The 27972-nt window shown below is 42.6% G+C and overlaps 3 protein-coding genes across 3 annotated transcripts; 1 reads left to right on the top strand and 2 right to left on the bottom strand.

The window, feature by feature from the left end:
- The first annotated feature begins 8 nt into the window (after positions 1 to 8).
- LOC113397812 (cationic amino acid transporter 2) lies at positions 9 to 27957 on the top strand. Its single transcript, XM_026636327.2, has 14 exons — positions 9 to 312; positions 2496 to 2744; positions 3611 to 3739; positions 4479 to 4634; positions 4785 to 4889; positions 5075 to 5209; positions 5295 to 5443; positions 6142 to 6239; positions 6571 to 6710; positions 7052 to 7154; positions 10752 to 10897; positions 11021 to 11187; positions 11608 to 11716; positions 27345 to 27957. Exons 1-14 carry the CDS (start codon positions 219 to 221, stop codon positions 27485 to 27487), a joined length of 1923 nt encoding a protein of 640 aa, XP_026492112.1. The 5' UTR covers positions 9 to 218; the 3' UTR covers positions 27488 to 27957.
- Positions 13251 to 14856, bottom strand: LOC135193584 (lipase 1-like). Its single transcript, XM_064216666.1, has 2 exons — positions 14811 to 14856; positions 13251 to 14356 (listed from the first exon to the last, which is right to left on the bottom strand). Exons 1-2 carry the CDS (start codon positions 14854 to 14856, stop codon positions 13251 to 13253), a joined length of 1152 nt encoding a protein of 383 aa, XP_064072736.1.
- LOC135193597 (lipase 1-like) lies at positions 25513 to 26893 on the bottom strand. Its single transcript, XM_064216708.1, has one exon. The coding sequence runs from the start codon at positions 26779 to 26781 to the stop codon at positions 25597 to 25599; it is 1185 nt and encodes a 394-aa protein (XP_064072778.1). The 5' UTR covers positions 26782 to 26893; the 3' UTR covers positions 25513 to 25596.
- Positions 27958 to 27972: the final 15 nt, after the last annotated feature.

Raw genomic sequence — 27972 nt, 5'->3', positions numbered from 1 at the left:
TTGTGTTCGTACCTGTCACTGTCAAGATTCTAGTTATATTGTATGTTCTGCAATATTGCATTGCTGCAAGATGCTGATCTTTGCAATACAATAGATCGTATTCGATGAAACAAACTATCGCTTACCTATCCTTAATAGGCACTAAACGTGACACCGAGTTGTTTTAAAATAGATTCAACTCAAAAAGTGTTACTTATAGGTTATGAAGTGTTGGAAACATGAGTTATCAAGAAGGAAATAATTATTCAAATGGTGACTTTGCCCCCCAAAGGGGTCTCCAAGAGTCGACAATAAGAGAGGCATACGATGAAGGTAAGTTTTATTGAATTAACATAAATGGTACCTTTTTAAAATTCGCCGGGTTTCATTGGCCTCTGTCTCTTTTAAGAATAAAATGTTGTAATTCTACATCAGGGTTGGGTTTAGAATATTCCTCCACGGTTTTGGGGGAACAAATTGTTATATATGTTAAAGGATTGGTCCCTGATTACAACAATACTACTCGCGTCCTGCGAAACTGCACCATTTTCGAGAAAATTAAGAAAAATGATAGTTTTTACCTATACACGCGGAAATATGTCAAATAGATCGTAATATCACTATAAGAGCAGGATAAGTAACTATTTTGTTTAAGTTCGACAAGGATGCAATATACATAAGGTGCTTGTCATATATTTTTTTTTTTTATTGCTTTGGTTGGCGGACGAGCTGATGGGCCACCTGATGGTAAGTGGTCACCACCGCCCATAGACAAAGGCGCTGTAAGAAATATTAACCATTCCTTACATCACCTATGCGCCACCAACCTTGGGAACTAAGATGTTATGTCCCTTGTGCCTGTGATTACACTGGCTCACTCACCCTTCTAACCGGAACACAACAATACAGTGTACTGTTATTTGGCGGTAGAATATCTGATGAGTGGGTGGTACCTACCCAGACGAGCTTGCACAAAGCCCTACCACCAAGTAAAACGCTAAGTGAATGTGTCAAATATCACAAATATGTTTTGACATTATTCATATTTAAATATGTCGTTCGTTGTTTCTTTTTGACTCGCGTTATTCGAATGAGTGCTCATTTTGTTTGTTGTGATTTATTTCGATGATTTTGCTAGAAAGCTTAGATTTACACATTTGATTGTATAAAATTGACACAAAACCGACTCTGTTAACTCTGACTCAATATAGTCTTGTCGGACTTACCCCTAGAGTGTTTTTTAAGAAACCGAAGGCGCGAATGGGGTCTGCACATCCCGTAGCACCCAAGGCCACTGAGTTTCGAAATTGTTAATAAATAGCCTGATTTGAGGTTCGAATTATAAGATTAGTTTTTGCCAATATCTCAGGAATGAAGGAAATTCGCATGATGGGAATGGTACCAGAGCATAGAGAGAATACTCATATCCTTCCCCACAGCCCCTCTACCCCCTGCTCCTGCAGCAGATTACTAAACCGCAACCGGTGAGGCATTTCAGAAGTCTCTTAAAATTCTTGTTTGGGGCTAGGAAAGATCACCAGAAAACTCCTCCTATCAGGATGCTTGTAAGACAGGGCTGCATACTCTATCATAAATATTAACCATTACTCGATTAGTTTAAACATTATTCGAAATATAATTAAGATTAAAGTCAAAATAAGTAGGAAAATATGAACTGTTGTATTATAAATAATTATATATTAATCAAGAACTGCTTATAGTGTACCATATAGCAGAGCTATTAGCAAATCAAATGGAATGAGTAAGGCTTTTTTATCTCTACAGCTTCATCAATTGAAATCTGCTATAGTTCTATTAAACGTCACAAAAATTTTAAATCACTCGTAAAAAGAGTGATCTTGTTATGTTTGTTAGTAAAATAAAGTAGCAATGACAATTTCGACAATCAATTGACATGACGGTAACCTCATTTATCACTAAGCATTCTGTACCATATCAATCAGACCAATTGTAATTCATTCTCTGCGTCGGTCATTAAATGTTACTTACGTTGGTTAGTGTGAAGTGATTTTCGCTATGTGGATTGTATTCTTGAAGTTTTTAGGTAATGTGATTTTTAAATACAATTTTATTATTTAAATATAAATTTTGTATTTACTTATTGTGTTATAATTTTTGTTATCAATAATATTAATTAATAAACATTTCTTTTTTTTTTATTGTATGTCGTTTTTGATTTGTAATGTTATATTAATATACTATTTCAAGTTACTTTTTCTACTTAGAAATGTGTATGTACTTACATATAACAAAATTATGTTTAGCATTTTATATATCTAATTCTTATGTTAAATAATCAATACAATCATCTGATAGTACATAAGTATTACAATATTAAATTTCAATAAGAACTTGCTTAGTTAGTATTTTAGGTTGTGATGGGGTATAAAAATGAAAAACATCTATTGAAAACTTCTACTATGACAGCACTTTCGTATGTCAGTCAGTTGCATGTATGTAATATTTATATTTACTTGATTATCTTTTAATTTTAGGGGGCATAAGGGCAGGAGCAGTTCGTGTGGCGCGACTCGCGTACGGCATCTTGTCCAGACGCAAAGCAGCCGAGGAAGGTGTAGCGAGACTCGCCCGGGTTCTGTCAGCATTAGATCTCACAGCCCTTGGAGTAGGTAGCACACTGGGTGTGGGAGTGTACGTACTGGCTGGAGACGTGGCCAAGAATTATGCGGGCCCAGCCGTGATATTGTCGTTCCTGTTAGCGGCGGTGGCGAGTGTTTTTGCAGGTAAATTTAATGTTACGTATTACTTGTAAAAAGAGTTTTGCTTTAAACGAAATTATAAATAAGGTTACTTTATTAAGTGAACATTCAAAAACGATTGGAATGTTCGTTGTAATATGCTCTGCCTACTAGTGAATAATTCCATTGCTGAAACACGGTTAAACAAAATTACGGTAATGTACTTTTGTGTCACTAATGTTTAACTTAATAATTATAACTAATGTAAAAATGATTTTCTCACACAAAAAAGATTAATAATGTCTATCAAAATATGCACTTTATCGATCTGTTTCTTTTAATCCTTATAATAGGAAGGTAGAATAATAAAAAATGGTCAAACTGATTCACTTTACTTTCGCCCACGGACTCTGGTACTGTAATCACTTAAACAACTCCTCGAACTAAACATCGAATCCAAGACGTTATTCCATTGTGTATTTTCGCTCTGCTGACGGGCTGGTAAACCGATCTCGGTAGAATAATAATAATAACAGCCACATTACCCTTTTACTTCAATAATACTTCTGTAATTTATTTGGCGGTATCAGATATTCTACCGCCAAATAGTACTGCTTAGTATTAGTGTTAGGGATTAAAGCATAAGTTAGTGTATTGTACGTGTCAGTGAGCCGAGATAGCCCAGTGGTTAGAACGCGCGCATCTTAAACGATGATTGCGGGTTCAAACCCAGACAAGCACCACTGAATTTTCATGTGCTTAATTTGTGTTTATAATTCATCTTGAATTCGATTAAGGAAGACATCGTGCGAAAACCTGCATATGTCTAATTTCAACGTCAACAACCATCAGGTATATATGCCGACCGAAAAACGAAAAAAATAGTTAATTCTTGTTATGTTTTTTCATAGGTTTGTGCTACGCGGAATTCGGAGCACGTGTGCCCAAAGCTGGTTCAGCTTATGTGTACAGTTATGTATGCGTCGGAGAGTTCATTGCTTTTATTATTGGATGGAATCTTATACTCGAGTACATTATCGGTGAGTTTTAATCAAATACGGTTCTATTTATTATTATTCAGTAAGTCATATATTTGCTCAAAAATGTAATAAACACAATATCTATCAACACCGGTCCAAGAATTGCGGTATTCTAAATCTATAAAAGTACAGACAATAGGTTATGCAGACCGATTTTATTTAAATATTGATTTCGTATCTGAATGACTGTTATTATATAAATATTTTATAATAGTAGGATACATTTCAAATGTTGTCGTAAAAGATATGCTGCTACCAACTTCGAGCGCTCTTAGCGGTCACCTTTTCTCGGCCGTCGACCTTACGTCTACCTAATTTGGCAATGTTCACAAAATTCTTCCACTTTTTTCCATTTGGTTCAAGTTTGGTCCTTTTCGGTTTGCCTCAAGGCAGCTCTTAATGTCAGTATAGTGACTTTAGGTTAGGTCATATTATACGTACATACGTATGTATATGGAAAGGTCATTCCTGCTTACATAATACATCGACACTGTAATTTTTAGCATTCTTTGAAATTAATATGTCTTTTAAAATAACGTGTTAAAAACCTCGGTTTGTATACATAGCAAGAGGTATTAGTAATATGGAGGCTGGTCACCTAGACACACTTATAGGTAAGATATTGTTCGATGTAAAGATTTAATTCTCAACTTAAATATCCACAAAATCATGACCGATCTCAGCTCAGTGTAATACCAATTTTAAGACGGCCATTAAACTTCTTCTTATCTTCCCCTAGGCGCGGCATCGGTGGTGAAAGCGTTGAGTGAATATTTGGACTCGTTGCTGGATAAGGCGATCTCCACGCAGCTGCACGAGTGGATGCCGATGCACTCGCCGCACCTCGCGAAATATCCCGACTTATTCGCTTTCACTGTCATCATGACCTTTTCCGGTAAGTTCTGTTAAGTAATCCATTAATATCTATAATTCGTTTAATTTATGAAGTTTTCAAATGATAAAAATATTTAACTGCATCTGGAACTTTATTTCTATTACCTTAAGATTCGAAATGTAATCGAATTCGTGTTACGTATGTTTTCAGTGGCTCTCGCGTTCGGTGTCAAGGAGTCTACGAAGTTCAACAATTTTTGCACGGGTGTTAATCTCTGCGTAGTACTGTTCGTCATAATTTCTGGATCATTCAAAGGTATATTTTAATGAAAGTGAAACGGCACACGTATCCGGCGCCTGCCACAGGAGTGAGACGATCGGCCGCGAGCTCGAATAGTCTATGCTAGTCGTGTTTCATTAGTTTCGACCAATCAATGCAATTCTTGAATTGGCGACGCCTGTAAAAGTGTACCCGAGTAAAGCCCGCTCCGCCGCCCGCAGCGGACAGCCGCAACTGGCGCATCCCGGCGGCGGCCGTGCCGCGCGGCGCGCGCGACTTCGGCGCGGGCGGGTTCGCGCCGTACGGGCTCGCCGGCGTCATCAAGGGCGCCGCCGTCTGCTTCTACGGGTTCATCGGTGAGTGCTCGCACCACTCGAGTCGGGAGCTAACGCGTCGGTCTGAGGATTCGATTGTACCGGCGTCGCCCCGCTGCGGTTCCAGGTTTCGACTGCGTGGCGACGGCCGGCGAGGAGGCGAGGAGACCTCAGAAGACGATCCCCTTCGCCGTGGTGGCCTCTCTGCTGATAGTGTTCCTGGCCTACTGCGGGGTCTCCTCCGTGCTCACTCTGATGATCCCGTATTACATGCAGGTTTGCTATACTTTTGTCTTCTGTTAAGTAAGTAATACGAGTTAATTAAAATACATCGTACAGAACTATCGTCATAACATGAGTGTTATAATCTATATCCACAAACCCCCATTGGAAAAGCTTAGTGGAATCGACCTCAAGCAGCAGTAGGAGATTTACAGACGGAGATTACTATACTCACTCTCTATCGTCAACTTTTCCTCGGCAATACTCTCTTACTGCTTCTCACTGCTAAAAAGTTACAGCCTGTAAATATCCCACTGCCGGGTTAAAGCCTACTCTCCCTTGTGACGAAAAGGTTTGGAGCGTTATTGGTTGTGGTTAGTAGATACACATGAAGAAGTTCATTAAAATTATACACATGTAGGTTTCCTTACGATGTATACAATCGCCGCGGAGCACGAGATGAATTACAAACACAAATTAAGCACATGAAAAATCAGTGGTGCTTCATTGGCTTCAAACCCGTAACCATAGGTTAAGATGCACGAGTTCTAATAACTGGTCCATACTTATGGTTTATTTGCTTTTACAAGATTTGCGAGGAAAGTCGTTGGCTTGATTCCACTTTGCTGAAAAAGTCTCATTGATTCTCCAAGTTGAATATAATTATTGACAAGTTATTTTGGTTTCGTGATCAAAGTCTGTTTTTGCAAAGAAAAAAGTATTTAATGCTACTGGTATTTGAACTTCACCAGGACGAGAAGGCTCCGTTCCCTTACGTGTACGACCAGCTGGGTTGGCCATGGGCCAAGTATGCGGTGAGCGTGGGCGCCATCTGTGCACTCTGCTCCAGGTAAAAAACTACATTCACAATCTTTTATTAAATTAAAACGTAAAACTGTAAGTTATTGAGACATTGTTACGTGGACTGTTAAGTATTTTTTGTTAGTTTAGAAATCGATCAATTATTTTTCACGTTACTCGGAAACGAACGTGAGTGCTTTGCCCTTTCAGAAGTGATTCTCAATACCAATCCGATGTTAGAACTACTTTCTAAGTGTCGCAAATTGTCCTGCATCTGATCTCCTTCGGTAATTTCCTATAAAGCTATTATACAATAATACTTTCTGCGTCATTGTCCACCCTTGAGGTAGGTGTTTTGAAAGCTCACGTCCCCCCCACAGCCTGCTGGGCGCGGTGTTCCCCCTGCCGCGCATTATCTACGCTATGTCGTCGGACGGGCTGCTGTTCAAGTTCATGGGGAGAGTCAGTGAGAAGTATCAGACACCATTGATTGGGACCATGGTGGCTGGACTCTTTACAGGTAGTAATTTAAACCACATTTAATGTCAGCATTTACGTGTTTTGTATATTTTTTTTCATAAAAACTGACAGGTCTAATGCGCATGTACGGCCATGTGGATTCGTCTTTGGGTCATTAAATAGTTTTCTGTCAAGATATTTAATGTAATGGATTAAAATTTTGGTAACATTGACGGCATTTGATGGGTGACGCAAATACGTAGACAATGATACTATTAGATAGGCTTTAGGCCATTTGCCGTTAAGTGACCTGTTTGCTGGTCAACCAACCTGATCCATGTGAAGGAGATACAGGTTAATAGATAGAAATGAGGTGAAATATATTAAAAACATTGTGTTCAGGTACACTGGCGATGATCTTTGAATTGGAGCAATTAATTCACATGATGTCCATTGGCACTCTGCTGGCGTACTCCATGGTGGCGTCGTGCGTTCTGTTACTCAGGTAGATATTTAATAATAATAATAATTATTTAGTATCAGCATATAATGATAAATCTATATTTGAAACTTACCAATTTGATAAAACTATTCTCTTAACTACAAGTTATGAGTGTTCAAAATGAAATTAACTTATAAGGTCACGCTATATCTAATCTTCTGATTCTGTATTTCACACGAACATTCGGATGTTTTATAGTAGGCTTTAGTTGAAGTTCAGTCAATGTAAAGGGGGTCTTTCAAGGATCTATTATTCGAACATTTATCCTTTTCATTCGTGTTAATGAAGTGTTTTTTCTTTTAGATAAAACTAGGTTAGTACTGGATGCTGATCCTTTAACCTTGAACCTTTAGCATCCAATACTATCATTTACGTATCATCAAAATATTGCTATAATTTACGACTATCTGAATTTGAAATAAGAAATATGCTTTAATATTTTGAAACAATTGAAAGAAACATTGTCGCATTAGGAATTAAATTAAATTTTAAAATGGTTAATCCGAACAATTCATCGGAACATTCCCCGTCATAAATTCTGTAGAAGATGCAGAGCGATCCAACATCTCTACGCAAAGCCAAAGGATCAAGCAGATCGGAAAGGGCTTGATCGTCGATAATTCGAGCCGCTCTACGTTGGATACGGTCGAATGGAAGGAATTGGTACTGGGGAGCACCCGCCCAGAGGTGAGAGCAGTACTCCATGTGTGGCCGAATTTGTGCCTTGTAGAGTCTTAGACGATGGGCCGACGTGAAATACTGTCTTGCCTTGCTGAGTACACCGAGCTTTTTTGATGCCAATTTGGCTTTGCCTTCCAATTGACCGCGGAACTGATCGAGGCTTGAAATATCGAAGCCAAGTATTCCTATACTAGCTGTGGCGGCTAATGGAATGTTCTCAAATAGTGGAGATACGCGCAAACTTGCGTCTTTTTGGGGTTGAAATGGACTAGATTTAGCCGGTCCCAGTTCGAGACTTTGTTTAACGAAGACTCGATTTCAGACACAAGTTTGTTCCGGTTTTCTTCGACGTTTTTCCGAGAAATATTAGCACGGCCGGTGTATGAGGTGTCTACGGTGTTATCGTCTGCATAGCAGTGAATGTTACTGATTTGCAACAAGTCATTGATATGCAGAAGAAACAGAGTGGGTGATAGAACGCAGCCTTGTGGAACACCAGCATTGACGAATTTTAAGTCGGAGCTTGCACCGTCGACAACGACTTTGATGCTCCCATATGCCAAAAAACTGGTAATCCAATTGCATAATTTCCCGGGAAGCCCATAGGAAGGAAGCTTCGAAAGAAGCGCTTTGTGCCACATGCGATCGAAGGCCTTCGCTATGTCCAGACTGGCTGCTAATGCCTCCCCCTTGCTCTCAACTGCTTCCGCCCATTTATGAGTCAGGTAAACTAGAAGATCACCGGCTGAGCGACCCCGACGGAAACCGTTCTGGCGGTCGCTAATCAGCTGGTACTCCTCTAGGTATCGCAGGAGCTGGCAGTTATTACCTTGGAGAACAAGGAGATGGCTATAGGCCTATAATTGGACGGGTCTGAGCGGTTGCCTTTTTAGGGATCGGATGTACCAAAGCAGTCTTCCAAGAGTTCGGGACGACGCTGAATGCATAGGATTGCCGGAAAAGACGCGTTAAGACCGGCGCCAACTCGGAAGCACAAGTCTGTATTGGAGGGATGCTATCGGGTCCACTCGACTTATGAATATCCAAGGAAAGAAGTGCTTTACGAACTGCACTTTGCCGGAATGTAACCTCCGGCATCGTGGTATCACACCGCGGGATTGTTGGTGGTGACTTTCCTCGGTCATCTAGAGTCGAGTTCGCCGCGAAGAGAGAGCCTAAAAGATCAGCTTTCTCCTTCGCGGTATGGGCCAATGACTCACCGTCTCTGTGCAAAGATGGAAAAGAGGGCTGACAGAAATTTCGTAAGACAGCCTTAGCGAGAGACCAGAACGCACGTGTTCCTGAAGGGAGGCGCACCAATCTCTCGCCAATTCTGCTAATGTACTCCGTCTTCGCCTTAGCAATCACGTTTTTGAATGACCTAGAGGCAGAGTTATATTCCTTTCTGAATGCGCTGGTATTTACATCACGAGACGCCGATGCGTTAGCCCAGTCTTGGTAGCGTTCCCATTTTCGGCGTGAAGCCGTTTTGCAGAAACGATCAAACCAGGGCTGGGACTTGCCACCGATGGGGACCGCAGAATACGGAATGAACAGTTCCATAGCCTGAAGTACCACATCGGCGACAGAGTCAGCAACAACGCTCGGATCATCCGGCGAGAAACAAACCTGCCCCCATGGGTAGGATGCAAAGAAGGACCGCATCCCATCCCAATCTGCTGACTTGTAGTGCCACACTCGGCGGCAGCCTACCAAACGAGGTCGTGAGTACCGCGCCACCGGCACTGTACTCAGGACGAGACAGAGGTCCGGCGAGCCCAGAGGGGAATCGATCGAGGGGACGATAACCTGATAGCCATCCGCATGGGAAGTCAGCAGAAGATCCAACAGGGAAGGTATATGATCCTTCACGTCCGGTATTCGCGTTGCCGAGGTGACTAGTTGTGTCAAATCGTATGCTAAAGCGAAGTCGAGAACAGATCTACCCGCATGATCGGTAGTGCGTGATCCAAGACATTCGGCATGGTGGGCATTAAAATCGCCAAGAATTACGATCTCTGTGGATGGGATCTGCTGCAGCACGGAATCTGTAGCCACTTGGACGTGCTCAACCAGTCGGTCGGTTTCGGCATTACCGCTATGGGACCTATAAAGGCACGCGTAGATTCGCGGATGGTCGTCGCAGTCTACACGCAGCCAGATAATCGATAGGTCCTGCCCTTCAAGGCTGCCGAGCTGTCGAGAGCAGATATCATCTCTGACGTAAACGCACACCCCAGCTCGTGGTACAAAGGAATGTTCCAATTTGTACCCGGGGTAAGAAAGAAATGTCGTATCGGCAGGAGAGGATATCTGGGTCTCGGTAAGAAAGAGCAAGGCCGGCTTCGCCGTCTCAAGGTGAAAGTGAACGGCGTTCAAGTTGGAGTTGAGTCCCCTTATGTTGCAGAAGTCCACAGTGTGGGTGGTAGGGGTTGCCTTATGATGCCCGCTCCGCTTGCCCCGAACAGTGGCGAGCGCAAAATTGCCCCCCCCAGAATTCGGAGGGCAGCCTGGGCATCATGCTCAGGTGGTGTACGTCATGTAAGACAATACTTAAAACCGGGTCATCGCCTAAAACTCTACAAGGCGCAAATTTGGCTTGGCTCAAATTATCGGTGATCACGGCCTTTGGTACCCGCTTGATTCTTTAGCTTTTTGTAGAGATGGACCACTCTGCATCTTCTACTGCAATTTTCACGGGAATCGGTCGGATTAATCCCGGTTGCTAGATTTTCTGCCTCACACAACCTCTCTGTGAGATCGGCTTTCGCCGACGGCTCGCCGACCTTCCAGAAAAGAGCTCGCTCATATCTCGAGGGCCGGCAACGCACCTGCAAGCCTTCCGATGTAGCAGATGTAAATGGGTGGTGTGACTACGAGGGCCACTCACGCAAACTCTAGCGTCCCACTCGCGCGCAGGTACGAGCACAGCCAGCCGCGCGGCGCGCCGGAGCGCCTGCGCGCGTCGTGCGGCGCCGTGCTGCGCCAGCTGCTGTTCGGCGCCGACGCCGCCGCGCCGACGCCGCTCAGCGCCGCCGTCGTGGCCGCGCTCGTCACGCTCTACGGTAGCCGCGCACTCTTGATATTGAGTTTGCATCGGTTCAATAAAAAATATCGACTTACATATGAGTAGCCAATTTACTCATAATACGATATAAATGATCGTTCAAATTATAATCCATCTACAGGCGTCTGGTGTTTGATCATGATGAACTGCGTAAACCAGCACGGGCAAGCTATTTTGGCGGGAGAAACGGTACCTGTCATCACCTTCACTATCAGCACGTCGCTGGTGATCACCACGCTGTACTCGATATCACGACAACCCGTTTCTGAGAAGAAATTAGCGTTCTCCGTAGGATAATATTTTTTTATTTTCGTTTATTTTATATGTAATTTTTTCAATTGTCATTGCAATGTTCCTGTTCTTGTAATCGAAAGGAATGGTCGCCAACTTGGATGCATGCGTCACGGTCGACAGTAACTGGAGCAATAAATGAACTAAACAGGCTACGATATTTTTATCACATAGTCAAACGATTACAAAGCACAAATCGATGCACTTCTCAATATTCATAAAAGTAGAAACTTCTAAATAATTATAATGAATAGATTCTCTAAAATTTCATAAAGGCTTAGAATTTATTAATTTAATATCATGAGTCCGTTGAGCCATGTTGGCTCAACATTTATATTAATATTTTTAAAAGTAATCAAATTTTGCCGCAAAACTTACTAGTTGTAGTTGGATCGCCTCACCCGTTGTATCGCGCAGGTGCCGCTGGTCCCGTGGCTGCCCGGCCTCAGTATCCTCATCAACGTGTACTTGATGCTGAACTTGGATTACATGACGTGGCTGCGCTTCGCCGTCTGGATCGCGGCCGGTGAGTACTCGACTTCATTAAAAACATTGATCCACGTAATTGTCTGGTATGACCCGTATGCTATGAAGATGGGGCGGAACCTTCTCATAGCATATCGAGAATTATATTTCCCCAACGAGAGAGCGTTAGCAAAGAATTCATGAACAATAATTGGTAAAGCTAAAAAGGTAATGGTAAACGCCCAGTTTAAAAAATCATCCTTTATTTATATATTCAACTGCAGGAATTATTTCGAGTTTGACTTTATAAATTTTTAATATCAGTGTAACCGTTTATTTCAAAATAATCAATTCTCATTCTGTTGTACGTATATTGTGACCTACTTTATTAATGATGATGCCGTACTGAACGATATTGGCCAAGGCGCCTAATTTCAAGGGAGACCAGTCAACTACGCAAGACATATTGTGCGTAAACACAGGTTACCTCCCAATTCCGGACATGACCGGAAGACCGAAAGGAGTCCTACTTTATTAATAATCACCCAAAAGTATTCTTTAGTTTCAAGATTACAAATAGCCTGAAATGCTCGTTTTTGATGAGTCGCAAAGTTATATAAAACATTATATCATGAAAATATACTAATCGAACCTTGTCAATACTGGTTAATTGTCAAAGCTTTTTGACTACATATGAGTCCAAGCCCTGAATGAATGAGAAATCATTCATCATATATCATCAGCAAATAATGAAATATCACAAATGTCCCTAATAAAATGAGAGACCGCATATGCATATAAAAAATAAAAAGGGTCTAAAATTAATCCCTGTGAAACTTGTGACTTTACTCGACGTACGAAAACTTGTTAAGAATATTAATCAATGAGATCGAGACCTTGACGTTGTTATAATCATCGAACTTACAAGGCGATAGACATGCACATACATACAAAAAATATTGTGGTAATCCGACGTTACTAGAGAATAATCAAATGCAAGACCTACCGCTTTATTATTTTCTGAGGTACTGATGTGTGGTGACTTACTCCTTAGTCCAAGCTGCAAACTGAGATAAACTGATTTCTAGAGAGATAAACTCAAGAACAATGATCTTGGAAACTATAAATTTATAAGCTAGCGAATAGGCCCGACCGACCACCAAGCTATTACAATTCCGACTAATGGAGATAGGGTTACTGTAATTTACTCTTACGGAACTACACAACGCAAGGGTCATAACATATTAGTTCCTAAGGTTGGTCGAGCATTTCCGTTATAAGATATGGCTAAAATTTCTCACGTGTCATTGTTTATGTACAGTGGTGACCAGTCACCATAAGACCATCTATTTGCCCGTCTTAGCTATGTTATATAAGAAAAAAACCTGATCCTTAGTCATGACATCTTCAATTCTATGCACTCACATATTTTGTATGTGCTAACTTAATTTGAATATTACATAAATTATTCGTCCCAGTAATTATTAAAAGCATATTTGTATTTTGTAAATGTTTTTTATTATGTTAAATTTCTTACGACACAATCTTTAACATAATCATATGCGTAATATTGAATGTTTAGTTGGATAATTTTACTAGACTCCGTTGTATCGTTGTAATATTGAAAATATATATGGAAACAAGTAGACACGCATCCGTCTTCCCCACACGTAGTCTGCATGATTGTGCAGCACGCGAGGGTTCACGATATATGACACGACATTAGGCAATTGATTCTTTAGTAGAGTTACATCCGGTAATGTTGAGAAAAAATCATTTCTTGCTGCTAGTAAGGCTATGGGCATGCTAATTTTGCTAAAATCGTAAGGCGGAGGTACAGTCGAGTTGTACAAAGCTTTATTTCCTTCGGAACCGTAGTCAAATGGCGCAAACACTCTTCTTCGTCCCACTTGCAAGTAGTGAACGAGACTCCTTGAGGAGATTCCGGCAGGAAAATGTTTACTTACTATTTGGAAAAAGCTTGGTTCGAGCTCAGTAGGGTCATAGCCGGTGAATGGAAAAATAATGCCATTAGCGCAAACTGTGTATCCGATTACTGGCGCAGTACAAACGTACCGGTAAATCCTAGCAGCTGTGGTGTTATCTCCTAAAGCTTCATTTATATTAAGTTCCGTGAAAATATTTTCAACTAATGGTGCTAATTTAATAAGCGTCGAAAGGGGGGGCGGACTGTGATGCAAATAGCATACTGGAGCGAGAGATATCATTACGTTAATTTTTTCATTGTATTCTGGTCTGGTGGAGCCGAGTACATAAAACACAGTGGTCCCCTGCGAGTGACCGATCGCAGTCAACGTCGGTGCACCCGTTTCATTTAGAACTCTATCTATCAAAGCCGGCAAGTCGTAGTGACCTATTTCGTGGAAGCTGTATTTCCAGAAGTCAGCATCTTTATCCGGATCAAGGTTAACGTGTCGCCGGGAATATCTGTTGCCTCTGGAATTAGAGAGCCAAACATCGTATCCTTGGTTAGCTAGAGTAATAGCAAGCGAATTATCGCCTCTAACAATCCAAGTATCAGCTGAATCCAAAATCCCATGTATCAAGAGTACAGGGAATCGACTTCGTCCAGGGAGGTGAAACATTGTTAGGATGTAACCATCTTCCGTGATAACTTCATATTCTGAAGCAGGATGTCCATACTCTGTAGCGAGACTTGTGAAGCTGGGTCCTACTTCAACTGAAAATTGCCCATTTACGAGAATAAACTCACTTTTCAATATGAAGACTATTGCAACAGTTGTAATTAAAACTGTTGATTGGAACATTTTATTTCTACTGTCTTCTAAACGTGACAACACTTTGGCGGTTAATAACGCTAGATATATAGGAAAGTCATTGTTAATACCTTGTAAATTTAAATAACATGAATAACTTTGATAAGGTTGCAATTAATTGTTTTGCTATTTTGTGTATAGCCTTAAGTTTTTATGTCGTGTGTTATTTATGTTATCTAGACATCCGTTAACTTAGTTTTTTGTTATAAAAATAAAATTCTTAGTCACAGTTTTTATTGCTGTCCGATTATTATTAATCTTCATAATATTTATGTATTTTGAAGAAATCTTCTAAACTACATATAAACAAAAAAATAAAAAAAGTATCGTTATATATAAAAACTAAACTAAAGTTACCTGCCTCAGCTGTTCTATCATAATTACTGTAACCATATTGTTTCATAGTGAACAATATGTTTAAATTTAATGGTTAATTATGGTTAATTTAAAGGGAAATGGGAAAATATAATGGTAACAACCTATAATTACAAGAATTGCTTTTGTTTCCGTCCGATAAAAAAGTTTTATAACTTCTTAGCAACTCAGGAAATTAATCTGTTTTCGAACACTTATTAAATATTAAAGCGTTATAAGGACCGACATCATGTACCACTAATAAAATACTCCGTAAATACACTCACTAGTTTTATTATAAACTAGCTGTTACCCGCGGCTTTGCCCGCGTAGAATATGAATATATTTACAAATTAACTTAAAATGTTGCGTTAATGTAATACCTCTTTGTATACCACATTGGTGTGTATTTCAGCCCTTAAGGGGACTACATGAGCTAAATGCAAGTTTTATAATGCAAAAAAGTACATGATCCAATGCAGTAAACTAAATGAAAAAAATATATGATAATCTTGAGGATACATGCTAGTTATTTGTTATTTTGAAAACATGATGTAATTAATTTGGTACGATAGAAAAAAATCACAAAGTTACCTCTAAAAAAATATTTGAACAAATAATAACTATACATATATACATTCAATAATTCTGGTTTTTTGTCAGATTATTCTACAAGCAATATACTACTTTATCTCTGCGTCACTTTTTTAGTACAATCAATAGATTTCTTTAAAATCAGATATTCTTATTTTCGAACAAAATGCGTACGCACGCCGTGTACAGACATCGCCGGCCGAGGCCTGATGCTATACAGACGTGTCGATCTTTTCGCCGCATCATTACGTTACGAGATATTTTTTTGTAATTTTAATTGTAAATTCATTGTTTCATGTTTTCTTATAATAAATATTATTCTTTCTTATAAATAAATATATTAAGTTAAAATAGTGTGGTAGTAATTAGGCATTTGTTTTTTATTATATTATTTGTTATAAATTTTAATTGTGTAAATATGGGAAATAAAGTGAAACGCATGAGGAAAACTAAAAAACGTTTATATAAATTAAGCGCCGAACATACATATGAACGATATTAAAAGGTAAGAGTATTTTATTAGTAAACATATATATTTTTTTTATAAATTATAAATATTAAAAACATCTATTAGAAAAAAATGTGCAATCATTTCGCATAGAATCAGATTTTTCGAGCTGTTCTTCAAATATTACGATAGAGTATTTGGTGAAAGTAAGGATAAAATCAATTGAGAGTGACTACATTCGATCCCCATGAACTCGAAGCAATTTGATATTTTTCATTAAAAGTACTATGGGACATATTTAGATACATATTTTTTAAATACATACTTTTATAATTAATAAAAATATAATTACTAACATATATTTATTTTTTACAGAATAAAGAAAGTCGAAAACAATAACACGGAAGCTATTTATATTGCGTAAGAGTTTAATTTTATCGATTTTGTTTATAATAGGAATTAAAGTTATGTATGAACTAATTTTAATAATAAAAAAAAATGTTATTGTTGTGAACCAGAGACCTAGAATATTTAGAAGTGTCATTTGTACATAATTCAAAAATTTTAATTTTTTGTAACATCCGCCATATTGGATTGAATATGGCAGCAATTCATGAATCGTGCATTGTCATCGAGACTAAATATGTGTGCCAACTTTCAGCTCCATAGCTTCAGTGGAAGTGGGTGTAATATTGATTGCAAGATTCCAGGACATATGTACATACATTCATACATACAAGTGAAATTAAATAAAAGATTTTAATAAAAAAATTAACACTTAAATGATTTTTTTTTGTAGTACCAAATATAAATAAAATATTTTAATTAAATCAGTTTTATTTTTTAATCATTTTCGAATAACAGTCAAAAGCAATACAAATAATTCTAATATCCTATCTATTTTTATGAGATTTATGATTAAACCTAGTATGATTAACCTAGTTAACCAATGCTTCAACCAAATCGACTTGACGACATTTTTTTCTAGTAAATATTTAGATGTTTTTTTTTTTAAATTGAATATATATTTTTTCTTTGTGAACCGATATTAATAAAACGAACAAACACTACGCTATATGTTACCCCACGGTTACTACACTACAGATTTCGAACATTTACGATTTTATTAAATAAATAGATTATCAAACTTTTATAAAATGTTAAAAATTGGTATGTTTTAATATTTAGTATAAGAACTAATTGTGGAAGGTATAATAATATAAATAAAAGAAAAAAAAGGTTAAAATTAACTGTCTATTTTATTGTATACAAAATATAAATAAAAATATTGTAAGTTTAATTGAATCAGTTTTATTTTATAATCATTTGTTAATTAACATCGAAAGAATAAAAACAATTCTGTCGTCCTATCTATTTTTTATGAGATTTATGATTGATCTTACTTCGCTGATTTTGCCGCCATCTATTAGAATATTTGGGCGTAACCTCGTCACCTCGCTTAACCATTAGTTCACGGGCTTGCCGTTTTTGTCGATTTTGTAAGTGTATGCGTGCGATTCTCAAGGGCATTTAGCTCTTGTAGTCCTCTTAAGGTGGAATATCCAGAAACGCTTAAATGCGAATCATTTTTAATCGGTAGCCCAAAAATAAAATTTCGAGCTTCTAACTTCAAAATGACAGACTTCCAGACTAACCTGAATACGAAATGTTAACACCTATTTTCCATTTAGGCCTAAACTATCAAGAAACGCTTAAATACGTATCTACTCATTTTTAATCAGTGGCACAAAAATAAAGTTTCATGCTTCTAACTTCAAAAATGACGGACTTCCAGGCTATTCTGTATACGAAATGTCAACCCAATTTCTCTCCTTAGGCGTAAAATATCCAAAAACGTTTAAATGAAATTCAACTCATTTTTAATCGGCAGACCAAAAATAAAATTTCATTCTTCTAACTTCAAAATGACAGGCCTCCAGGCTAACCTGTATACGAAATGTCAACTCAATTTCTCTCCTTAGGCGTAAAATATCGAAAAACGCTTAAATGCGAATCAACTCATTTTTAAACGGTAGCCCGAAAATAAAATTTCATGATTCTAACTTAAAAATGTCGGACTTCTATACCAACTTTCAACCCTTATATCACCGTAGGGGTAGAATATGCAGGAACACTTAAATAAGTATCTACTCCTTTTTAATCAGTATCCCAAAAATAATGTTTCATGTTTCTAACTTAAAAAAATCCATACGAACGTTCAACCCCTATTTCACCCATTTAGGGGTAGAATATCCAAAAAACCCCCAGAGTGGGTGTCATAATATGTTAGTTTATAAGTGTACAGCCTAAAATATAAGTTTTATGCTTCTAGTTCTAAAAATTCTAAACATGATAATACTTTCAACAACTTACAACCTTTCATCCCCCTTTTTTTTTTTTTTTTTTTTTTTTTTTTTTTTTTTTTTTTTTTTTTTTTTTTTTTTCTCTCGCTGGAAAAACGCGTTACGCGTTTCCCCCACGTGATGGAAGGTGGGGGGGTGTGTGGGACTCCCCGGAGCCCTGGACGCCGAGTGCGCCCAGGTACGCCGCGTTTACCCACTAAAAAACCAGCGGTACCCTCTCCGTCTTTCGGTGGGCGCCACGGGATCGCTTGCGCATGCTACCGTGACGCCCTGACGGTCGGCCCGCCTATGCGGGCCTCCAACACCTAGAGGGGGTTCTCGGGGTACTGAGACCCCCCCTAGTCCCTGCGACGCCTATTGAGGCGGGGGGAGAAGGTGCGCGTAGCGCTTTTTCCTCCTCCCCGGTCGTCTTCGGCGGAGCGGGTCTGCAGCGGCATCCTCTTCCCGCTCCCGCTCCGCGGCTTCCTTCTGCGACATCACGTTTTCGCAGAAGGAGCGCATCTCCGACCAGCACGTCTCGCTACCGAGCATTTCGTTGACGATGTTCGGCAGCGAGAGGTCTCCGCCCATAGTCGCCGCAAGGGTGTGCCTCTGGGGCCCCCACGCGGCACACTCACTCAGGGTGTGGAGCGCCGTGTCGACTGGCGCACCACACTCGTGGCAGGAGGGTGACACCTCCCGCCGCGCTATCCCGTGCAGGTACTTACCGAAGCATCCGTGCCCGGTAAGTACCTGCGTCATCCTGAAGGTGAGTGTGCCCTTCTTCCTCTCGACCCAGCGACTCAAGTGGGGGCGGATCGCCTCCACTGTCGCCAGGCCCGCCGTGGGTGACCCCAGGACCTCCTGCCATCGGGCGATCAGGGCTCGCTGGGCTAGAGCCCTGATCCGCCCGACCTCCGCCGACCCTGGACGGTCGCCGCGGTTCCTCGCCTCGACCCGGAACCGGTACACTTCCGCGAGCACCTCCGCCTGGAGCTCCCAGGGCGGATCGCCCGCGAGAAGTGTCGCCGCAGCCCACGACACCGTACGGTACCCTCTGACGCCTCTCACCGCTATGACCCTCTGCGGCTTTCGCAGCAGGGCCCGGTTGTCAGCGGTGAGGGCGTCGACCCAGATCGGGGCACCGTACAGCGCCATCGACCTCACTACGCCGGAGTAGAGACGCCGGCATAGCGATCCCGGCCCCCCCACATTCGGAAGGAGGCGGCCGAGAGCGGCGGCGGCGTTGATGAGCCTCGGGCCGAGATGGACAAAATGCTGCCCGAAGCTCCATCGACCGTCCAGGATGAGGCCCAGATACTTCATCTGGGCCTGCACCTTGATCACCGTCCCCTGGACGGTGATACTCGCCCCTCGTGGGGGTCCTTTCCGTGGACCGTGGAAGAGGAGGGCCTCCGTTTTGGATATGGAGACCCTCAAGCCCAGCATTCCCATACGGTCCACGGTGAGAGCCGTTCCGACCTCGGCGAGGCGAGCCGCCTCCCGAAAGTCCCGCCCAGTCGCCGTGACGAGGGTGTCGTCAGCGTAGCACAACACCCCCATCCCGGGAAGGACGGGAGCTCGCAGGAGCCAGTCGAAACCGACGTTCCACAGAATTGGGCCGAGAACCGACCCCTGTGGAACGCCGTAGCCTACCCGACGCCGGACCAGCCTCCCATCGACCCCCGCCCAGAGGACCTCCCTGTCCTGGAGGTACGCCTCCAGCAGCCTCCTGAGATAGGTCGGCACCCCATGGTATCGGAGTGCCTCCCGTATCGTCTCGAAAGGGAGACTGTTGAAGGCGTTCGCCACGTCGAGCGACACCGCCAGGACGACTTGCCCCCGGGCCACCGCTTCCGTCGTCCGAGTCTTCAGGGCGTCCAGGGCGTCGACCGTCGACCGGCCCGCCCTGAACCCGTACTGAGCCTCTGAGAGACCCGGACCGACCTCCTCGAGGTGCTGAACGAGACGAGCTGCGAGGACTTTCTCGAAGAGTTTGCCCGTCTCATTCAGCAGCACTATTGGCCTGTATGCCGAAGGGGAATCCATCGGCCGACCTTCCTTCGGCAACAGGACCAATTTACCCTCTTTCCAAGGCTTCGGAAACTGCCCGCTGCACAGACACTCGTCGAACAGCTCCCGAAGCCTTGCACCCAGGAATTCCAGGGCGTCGCACAGAACACGCCCTGGAACCCCGTCCGGACCCGGCGCCGTGTTCTTGGCCCTCAAGCGGCCGAGGGCCATCTCCATCTCCCGCTCCGTGATCAGTGGTGGAGCCACTGCGTCTTCGATCACGGAGCGGGGGGCCATCTGCGGAGGGACATGCTCGCCTGGATGGGGAAAGAGTTCCCCGACCAGGCGCAGGAGGAGTTCCGGCGGCAGCGTCTCAGTGACGGGGGCGCCTTGAGTGCGGAACTTCCCGCGTACGCCGCGGTACGGGCGCCCCCACGGGTCTCGATTGAGACCCGCCAGAAGCTCCTCCCTGGCCTTCTCCTTGGCCTTGCTTATCGCCAGCTGCAGATCTTTTTTCAACTGGCGATAAGCGTCCAGCATCTGTCCCTCCAGGTCCGTGTCGAGGCCGTTGCGCCTTCGACAGCGGACGTAGGCCCTCCGCGCACGGCAACACGTCGCCCGAAGGTCGGCGATTTCGGGCGACCACCAATAGACGTGCCGGCGCGGAACCCTGCGCCGGGTCCGAGGCATGGCCGCATCGCAGACCTCCTTGAGTGAACTGCGCATGCGGCCCGCCAGCTCCTCTGCGCTGGCGCCCTCCGTCCTCCCCGCGGAACCCCACCGCTGCACGATGGCGGCCTCCTTGACCAGCTCTCGCTCGACCTGGCCAAGAGACCACCTCGGCAGCGTAGTCGGCACCCTCTGGGGTTCCGCCGGCCTGCGAGAGGTGGAGATCTCGAATCGGATGTACCGGTGATCCGATAGAGTCTCCACCTCCTCCTCCACTCTCCAGTCGACCACTCTGCGTGCTACGACAGGGGTGGCGAACGAAACGTCCACCACGGAACCCCCCTGATGTCGCACGCAGGTGTGAACCTGCCCCCTGTTGAGAAGGGACAGGTCGGAGAGCAGGGCCCACACCTGGACGGCCCTCCCTCGCGGATTCGTGGCAGGGTTGCCCCAGGCACGCGACTTCGCGTTTAAGTCGCCGAGAACCAGTATCGGTTTCGGCGACTGCCTGGCCACCGCAGCTCTGACTAAGGCGAGATAGGTCTCGAACTCAGCCAGGCTGCGGTTAGGGGAGAAGTACGTACCGACGATGACGTACTCCCCCCACCCCACCACTACGTAGCCCGAGCCCCTCTCGATGAGTGAGAGGGGGGGCCCCGTTCCGCTCCTCGTGAGGACCGCCACGGTGCCGTCCAAGTGAGGTAGGGGAGGGACGTAGTAGGGCTCGCAGGCCACCGCCAGGTCTATCTGCCACTCCGCCATGGACTGCAGCAGCAGGTCCTGCGCTCCGGCGCAGTGGTTTACATTCGTTTGGAGGAAGCTCAGTTGTCCGTGCATTTTTTGGTTCGTTGAGCTTCCTCCGAGGCCTGACGGCTACATTCGCTGGAGGCGGTCCTGGTTCCTTGGACCGCCTTGCCTTTCGTGTGGGGAGGGTTGCAGTCCCTTCCACCCATCGAGTGCCCTGAGGGCCTCCCAGCCTCTGCACAGACTGCGCAGTGGGCTGTTGCAGAGCACGACGGTGCCAGGTGTCCCGCACCTCCGCACTTGTAGCACAGCGAGCTCCTGTCAACTTTTGACGGGCAGAGGGCTCTCGTGTGCCCGAGGCCAAAGCACCGGAAACAGCGAAGAGGTTGCTGCTCCAGTACCCTGACCCTAGCAGAGCTCCATCCCACTAGAAACCTGCCGCTGTTGGCCAGGGTCTTAGCCGCCGCCGTTGGGCACCTCACTGTAGCCATGCCCACTCCCGCAGGACCTGTGCCGACAGCCCCGACCCGGACAGAGTCAACGGGGCAATTGCCAACTCTGGCTATGGCTGCGGCCAACTTGGTCTTTGTGACGGAGTCGTCCAGCCCCGTGATCCTCAATTCGGTCATCCTCACGGGTAGAACGACGTTGGCCACTCCATCCAGCGCGACGCGGAGCTTATCCGCCAGTCGCCCAGCCTGCTCCTGACTCTTCGACTTGGGCAACTCTAGGACCCTAGCACCAGTGGCAGCGCGGCGGATCTTGATGCCCTCCCCTATGCCCAGCTGCGCCAAGTCGACGCTCTGCTCGGCCTTCTCTAGCACCTGGGCGTACGTCACTCCCTTCTCTTCTGCCTCAGGCTGCAGAGAGATGATGACGGCAGCGGTGCGGGGCATGGATATTTTGCCCTTTTTTGATGTTACCGCCGGGGTGGTTGTGAGCTTGCTTGCCACTGGTGGGGAAGGTTTCTTATCCTTTTTCCCTTTCCGGACAACAGTGGCCCAACTTTCCTCCTGCCCCGCACCAGCCTGAGCTGAAGGGACGGGCGTCCTAGCTGCCGGTGGGACCGTTGCTGCCGGAGTTGTCCTATTGTTTTTGGACTGCTTCTGCTTTTTGGGAGCAGAAGCCGTGGGTGGCGTCGAAGGCCTCGGTGCGTCACGCTCTACGGTTGTAGCTGGTGGACTGCTTAATCTCGGGGGAGGGAGTCTGGCATCCAGCATCGCACCGATCGAGATCGTGATGAACTCTCTCAGTTCATCAATCATAGCAACGGTGGATGGAGTGGCCGCAGAAGGCCCACTCGAAGCCGTCATGGTCGCCCTCATGTCGGCGAACTCCCTCCTGTGAGCCTTCAGGTCCTCTTTGAGGTTTTCGACCTCCCGGCGCAGGCGGCTATTGTCCGCCTGCAGACGCCGTGTCTCTTCCGCCTCAGTGCGAGAAGAGAGGACCTCGACTATAGCCTGTAGGGCGGCAGCCGATTCCTTCAGGCTTTTAATGTAGCCGCCCTTGAGGTTCCCCGATTTTTTGGCAACCGTGAGGATAGCGGCTACGTTGCGCTCCGCCTCCGCGTGGAGTTCCTCCGCTCCGAGCGTCGCCGGGTCCGCCATGTTTTTTGTTACCGACGTTGACGGCACTACTGCGTCCTTCTCTTCGGTTGGTACCTTTTTAAAGGCACGGCTACGGAGCGCCCTCTCGAAGGCAACTTCCCGTTCCTCCTCTTCTTTTTCCTTTAATTCGGCCCTAGCCCGGGTGAGGCCGTTGCCGTTATTTTTGCCGCGGCGGTTGGCAGCGGGTCTCGCCGTCTTTACTCCCTCGTTTCCGGAGTCGGAGTCGTCCGTCTCCAGCGGTCGAAGTTTTTCGACAGAGGCCTCCGAAGCGGTCTCCATCTCCGAATCCATCTGGATATAACTAATCAGGTCACAGACTAGCTTATCCCGCACGACAGGTACGGTCCATAGGTTCAAAACGAAAATGTGCAGTGGGAAAATGCGATATCTCTAAGATTTTAGAAGATAGCAAGCCTGTAACCTTTCATCCCCCTTTTCAACCCTTTACAGCACTTTTTTCCAAATAAAAATCTAGTAGCCTATGTCCTTTCTCAGGCTCTAGACTATTTGTGTACCAAATTTAATTTAAATCGGTCCAGTAGTTTTGGCGTGAAAGCGAGACAGACAGACAGAGTTACTTTCGCATTTATAATATTAGTATGGAAGTATGGATTGTTATTTCCCTCGCTAGAGAGCTCCGATGATAACCGTCCTAAAACGCGGGTGACGACCTCCGTGGTCGAGTAGTATGTACACCGGTTTTCATGGGTACGCCACTCCGAGGCCAAGTCGATGAAAAAAAAGTTCATTAGTTTTCTATGTTGTCTTGGGTCTGGTGTTTGTGGTACCGTCGTTACTTCTGATTTTCCATAACACAAGTGCTCTAGCTACTTACATTGGGATCAGAGTAATGTATGCGATGTTGTCCAATATTATTATATAAATATAAACTGAAATATAAAGTCTCGCAACGGAGTTCTTCGACCGGTAAAAGTCGTGAGATTTCGTGTGACAACTAATCCTAGGACCTAGTCAACTACCTTGCTCATAAACTGTTTCCCAATTAGTTACCAAAACATCTTTATTAACCCTATCGATATTAGAAATACATATTTGTTCCTATAAATATTATAATGTTTTGGTATCCCACGCCAAGTTATAATTATTATTTTTTTAAATTAAAAATATGAATTTATGTTGCATAAATTATATATAATGATATGATGACATTTATTTATTTATGATTACAATAATAATAATTACTGGTATAGATTTCCAATTGTATGTTTTAGTAACGCCGTGTTGGATAGCTAGTAAAGTTAATCTCGTTTTTAATTAAAAATATTTGAACGGTTTCATATTCGTAAATCTTATAAGCGGAAATATAAACATTGCTAAAATTAACATATTTAACCTTGGCAATACTTGATTTTGACCTTCGAGAGTAATATTTTTTTATATACGTTATTTTAGAGCAAAATGTAAATACCTACGCTTAATGACCGGATGGAGCCTGATACGAGGTCAATGAACTTGGATAGGCCCGCGAAGCGAGAGATATTCGCATTGTAACTCTAAGTTCACCGCTGGTTTGCGGTAAAGCTTTTAGGTCCTAAGAACAGCATAACAGTGTGCTTGAAATCTGTGAACAATATGTATGTCGCTGTCTGTAAAATGGTGTGTAAGTAGAAAGTAAGCCCAAATATATATAAAAAAAGAATCAAGTCAGCGTGGACCACGTCTTTCAAGAAGGACGTCGAAGTTCAAACTCCAGCGAAGATTTGCTGATGATTAGTAAATAAGAAAATTTGTAAACCGCCACATCTTATTGAGTAAGCCCGTGGATGTTGTTTAACTTGATAAAAAAACCCTGAGTCCACGTCCACAGTGACTGGATACTCCTATGATCTAGATCATTGTTATCGCAAATTATATTTAAATTCCTTATTCAATATATTAGACATACTTATTGATGGTCAATGCTGAAATTACCATCATTCTTGAGGCCTTGCCTCGGGCCAAGTACTCGATTATACAATAAAATAACGACATATTTTTTATGTTTGCTATTTAAACGTTTGAAGTTTAAATTACATACAAGACTTATTCTAACTGTACAAAAACAGAAAATAATCCTTATGATAGCAATAAATATACATACGTTGACTTAAAATTATTTTATATATTAATAGACAAACGATTTTGAATAAATAATAATAATAAAAATTAAACGGTTCCTTGGTAGCTCTCTATAAAAATCTAAATGTTGTTATTTGTTTTTGACTCGTTGAAACGATTACCCTGGACAAACAAACAAACGCACAGACGAAAAACGTGCTTCATGTTCTGTTATAAGTTTTATACGTATTGGTTTAGTCGTTTATTAAGTTAGGTATTACTAAAAAACGTCTCCTAATTACTGGTATAGATTATCAATTGTATGTTTTTAGTAAATCGAATATAAACGGAAATAAATATTCATCCATGTTCTCACCCCACACAAAACTGATATGATTAAACGTTTTCCGTGGACTTACAGTGTAGTTCACTAAGTTTGGTAGCTGTTTTCTTAAAATATTGACATCTTTTAACGGCGTTAACTTATCATTTAATGCCACGATGAAAGCAATCTTCATTGTAACATTTCCCAAGTTATATTGCGGCGGTTCTCTTGCATTGTATATCGCTTTGTTTCTATAGCCATAATCGTACTTCGCGAAACTTTTTCTATTGTAAACCTGTGCAAAATGATCGATGTTCTTCCTTGAAGTACTGGATGGAAAATAAGTGTTGATAATTTCAAAGAAATCTTGTCCGAATTCTTCAGGATCGAATCCAGTTATTTCAAAAAGAAATCTTTCAACGCACATTTCGTATCCTATGTCGGAGGAACAGACGACATTTAATATTTTTCCTGGCAGTGTTTTTTTGTTAAATAATTCGTGAACATTTAACGTTTTCAAAATTTTATTTAACTTAGGGAAAATGCTGAAGATATCACTCAAAGGCGATCCGATGTTATGTAGATAGCCGACTGGGGCAAGAGCAATCATGAGATTTACTTTTGCATTGTATTCTGGTTTGCTCGATCCCAGGACGTAGAAAATGGTATTACCCTGAGAATGTCCTATCGCATCAATTTTCTTGGATCCCGTTAATTCTAAAATCTTATCAATAATTGCTGGCAGATCGTAAACACCATGATCATGGAAACTGAAGTCCCAGAACGAGGAGTCTTTATCTGGATCGAGATACGTGTGCCGTCGAGCGTATCTGTTGCCTCTACAGTTGCCTAACCAAACGTCGTAGCCAGCATTTGCTAGAGTGATCGCCAAAGAACCGTTGCCTCTGACTAACCAAGTATCGGCTGTGTCAGTCATTCCATGCATCAACAGCACTGGTCGTTTCTGTTGCGTTTGTACCGGTATGTGAAATAATTGAAGTATATATCCATCTTCGGTTGTTACGTCGTGGGAAGTGGCAGGGTGACCATATTTTGCCGATAAATCTAGGACGTTTATATTCGTGTCCTGTTTCGAAGCCGTTATTAAAATCGATGATAATAACACTAAACATTTGCAAACAGTAATTACATTTATAATGAAAAGTTTAAACATTTTTAAACGTGTTATCAGCACTAAGATATTTCTAGGAATGAACTTGTACGGTCATCAGGTAAAAGATATATTGGCCTTCTGGCCTTGTATATATTCTTCCGCGTTAAGTATTGGGCAACATTTTATTTGAAAATATATTAATGTTTTATTGTCTCAATAAAATGTTTTTGGTTTCTTTTACGTTACTCCTTGTATGTAGAATACGTGGCAATGATGACTAACATTGAAATGATAAGATTATTCTATACCTGCATTAAGATAAAGCAACTAGTTAATGCACTACAAACTTTATTGTTTAATTATAAATCTAATTTTGATAACAGTAATATTTGAAGGTTTCCTAAATAATCCACATATCTGTGTACGCAGTGGTTGACTTGCGATAAAAAACATTTACCACTCGAATCAGTACTAAATACTTAAAAAAAATTTTTTTTTACTGAATCTGGTAATGTATGTAACAATTTATTAACGTGTTTATTAAGAAATCCCTATACACGTGCGTTTTTATATTTTCAGTATGAAGCTGAAGCTATATTTATTGTAACAAATATTTTCCCCAGGTCTCATCATCTATGCTACCTACGGAGCTTGGCACAGCTCGGAGCGACGTAAGAACCTCGACGCGGTCCAGCTCGCTGAGCTCCACAACGACAGCCAAACCGCCCTGCTGCAGTCCGGCCTCAGCCAGCACGCGCTCGGCTGACAGAGGGAGAAGGAAGATACATCGCGTAGAGATGCACATGAGACGGATACAGGCGTAGTCAGTCCGTCTGGTACGGTTGTATCGTTTATTTCCAGTATTTGAGATCTTGAGTGTGTTAGGTTATATTGAAAATGTATAGTCGTATATAATATCTGATAAGCGCTGTATACTATAATGTTATATTTAATACAATGTTTGGCTGATTTACAAATCTATAACGGTGTGTTGCGAGTGAAGTCTAAAGTGTGCAAATACATTATTGGCTTTGCTTTGTTCCAAGCTGGACATAACCTAGAGTCTCAGTATAAAATTAGATCTATCTATCAAGTAAGTGCCTATGCCTAGACGTAGAAAAAAAAGATTTGTCGGTGAACACCCAGTTGGAAGTTAGACGAAATACTTTGACAAGATATTTCGATTCATAGTGTTTATACTCGTTGCTTAAGACAAATTAATACACAAGAAAGAAATAAATAAAAACAGCT

This window comes from Vanessa tameamea, chromosome 13, assembly GCF_037043105.1.
Source record: "Vanessa tameamea isolate UH-Manoa-2023 chromosome 13, ilVanTame1 primary haplotype, whole genome shotgun sequence".
Lineage (NCBI taxonomy): Eukaryota > Metazoa > Arthropoda > Insecta > Lepidoptera > Nymphalidae > Vanessa > Vanessa tameamea.
Note: the sequence above shows the minus strand (reverse complement) of the source record. Positions and strands in the feature narration are given on the sequence as shown.